This window comes from Austrofundulus limnaeus, unplaced genomic scaffold (genome assembly GCF_001266775.1).
Source record: "Austrofundulus limnaeus strain Quisiro unplaced genomic scaffold, Austrofundulus_limnaeus-1.0 Scaffold620, whole genome shotgun sequence".
Lineage (NCBI taxonomy): Eukaryota > Metazoa > Chordata > Actinopteri > Cyprinodontiformes > Rivulidae > Austrofundulus > Austrofundulus limnaeus.
Genome location: NW_013953022.1, coordinates 250286 through 251431, shown reverse-complemented (window position 1 = coordinate 251431; position 1146 = coordinate 250286). Strand labels below are relative to the sequence as shown.

General features: G+C 38.3%; 1 protein-coding gene across 5 annotated transcripts in view; it reads left to right on the top strand.

Moving 5' to 3' along the window:
* Window positions 1–1146, top strand: part of pnpla4 (patatin-like phospholipase domain containing 4) — a 17798-nt gene that overhangs the window by 7348 nt on the left and 9304 nt on the right. For 4 of the 5 annotated variants that reach the window (XM_014027167.1, XM_014027166.1, XM_014027170.1 and 1 more), the window contains 2 exons: window positions 389–524; window positions 611–676. In XM_014027167.1, coding sequence (XP_013882621.1) covers window positions 389–524; window positions 611–676 — 202 coding nt within the window. The remainder of the gene's footprint in view (window positions 1–388; window positions 525–610; window positions 677–1146) is intronic. The other variant, XM_014027168.1, reaches the window with a different exon arrangement.

Genomic DNA, 1146 nt, shown 5'->3' with positions numbered 1-1146 from the left:
TTTGTGATGTTCAGAGACAATAAATAAATAAATAAATAAATAAATAAATAAATAAATAAATAAATGTCAGCAAACACTCCTTAAAAACTCAGATAGTAGAAAACAAACTAAGGATTTTTCTTATCAAGTTTGACATTTTCCTAAAGTTCCAGTCCTAAAACTTCTTCTTATGGTACTAGACCAGTTTAACTAAAGAATGTGTGGCCCGTGTTGTTAGTGGAATAAAAACCTAATGTTTGAAGTAAAGCAGAAGAAGTCCTAAAATGCTTCATGTCTTAATGTTTAGTGTGGAGCTGTGCCACAGACAGGTACAGAGATGACTGAGTTGTTTCCACTCTGTGAACTTGTCCTCATTAAACCCTGAGAAATGTCTGCATCTCTTCTGCAGGGATGGAATAGAGGAGATTCTTCCCACAGAGGCTCACAGTCTGGCTAATGATCGCCTCCATGTGTCCATCACACACTCACGCAGCGGCAAGAACTGCATGGTGTCCAGGTTTAGCTCCAGAGACGAGCTGATTAAAGTAGGTTCTTCCTGTCTGCACCTGTTTGTCCTCAGTTTTGTCCTCAGTGTTGGATCTGGACAGTAACAGTCCTCTAACCTCTCCAGGCTCTGCTTGCCAGCAGCTTTATACCTGTGTATGCTGGACTCAAAGCAGTGGAGTTTAGAGGACAGGTAATGGACTTTTTGATTCTGATCACAGTCGTTGAGAAGATTCTTTTAATTTCAGTTTGATGAAAAACACACAAGTTTGTTTAAAATGACAGTCCTGAAGAGTTCACAGGAAGGTTTTGACTCACTGTGTCTTTCTGCTTCATTTTGGTTCATCAGGCCCCATCTGAAGTACTCTAAACACTTTCTTTCTTTTTTCTTTTAGTTTTCTTTTTTAGTTCATCCTAAGTCCACAGAGTAAAAGCTCAGTCCAGAAAATAAGACAAGAATCTGACCTACACGCACCTGAAGAGTCAGAGCAAAAGACTTGATGTGTGTGCTGCATTCAGGTGTTCAGTTCTGCTGAGGATCAAGCATGAATTCAAGATGTTTCCTATGGGCTGCCGTTTGTAAAGTTACAAACGTCAAAAATTACCACCAATATTTTTGTTTTATTTAGTCTTTTATAAGAAAAAAAGAACAGATTTATTTTT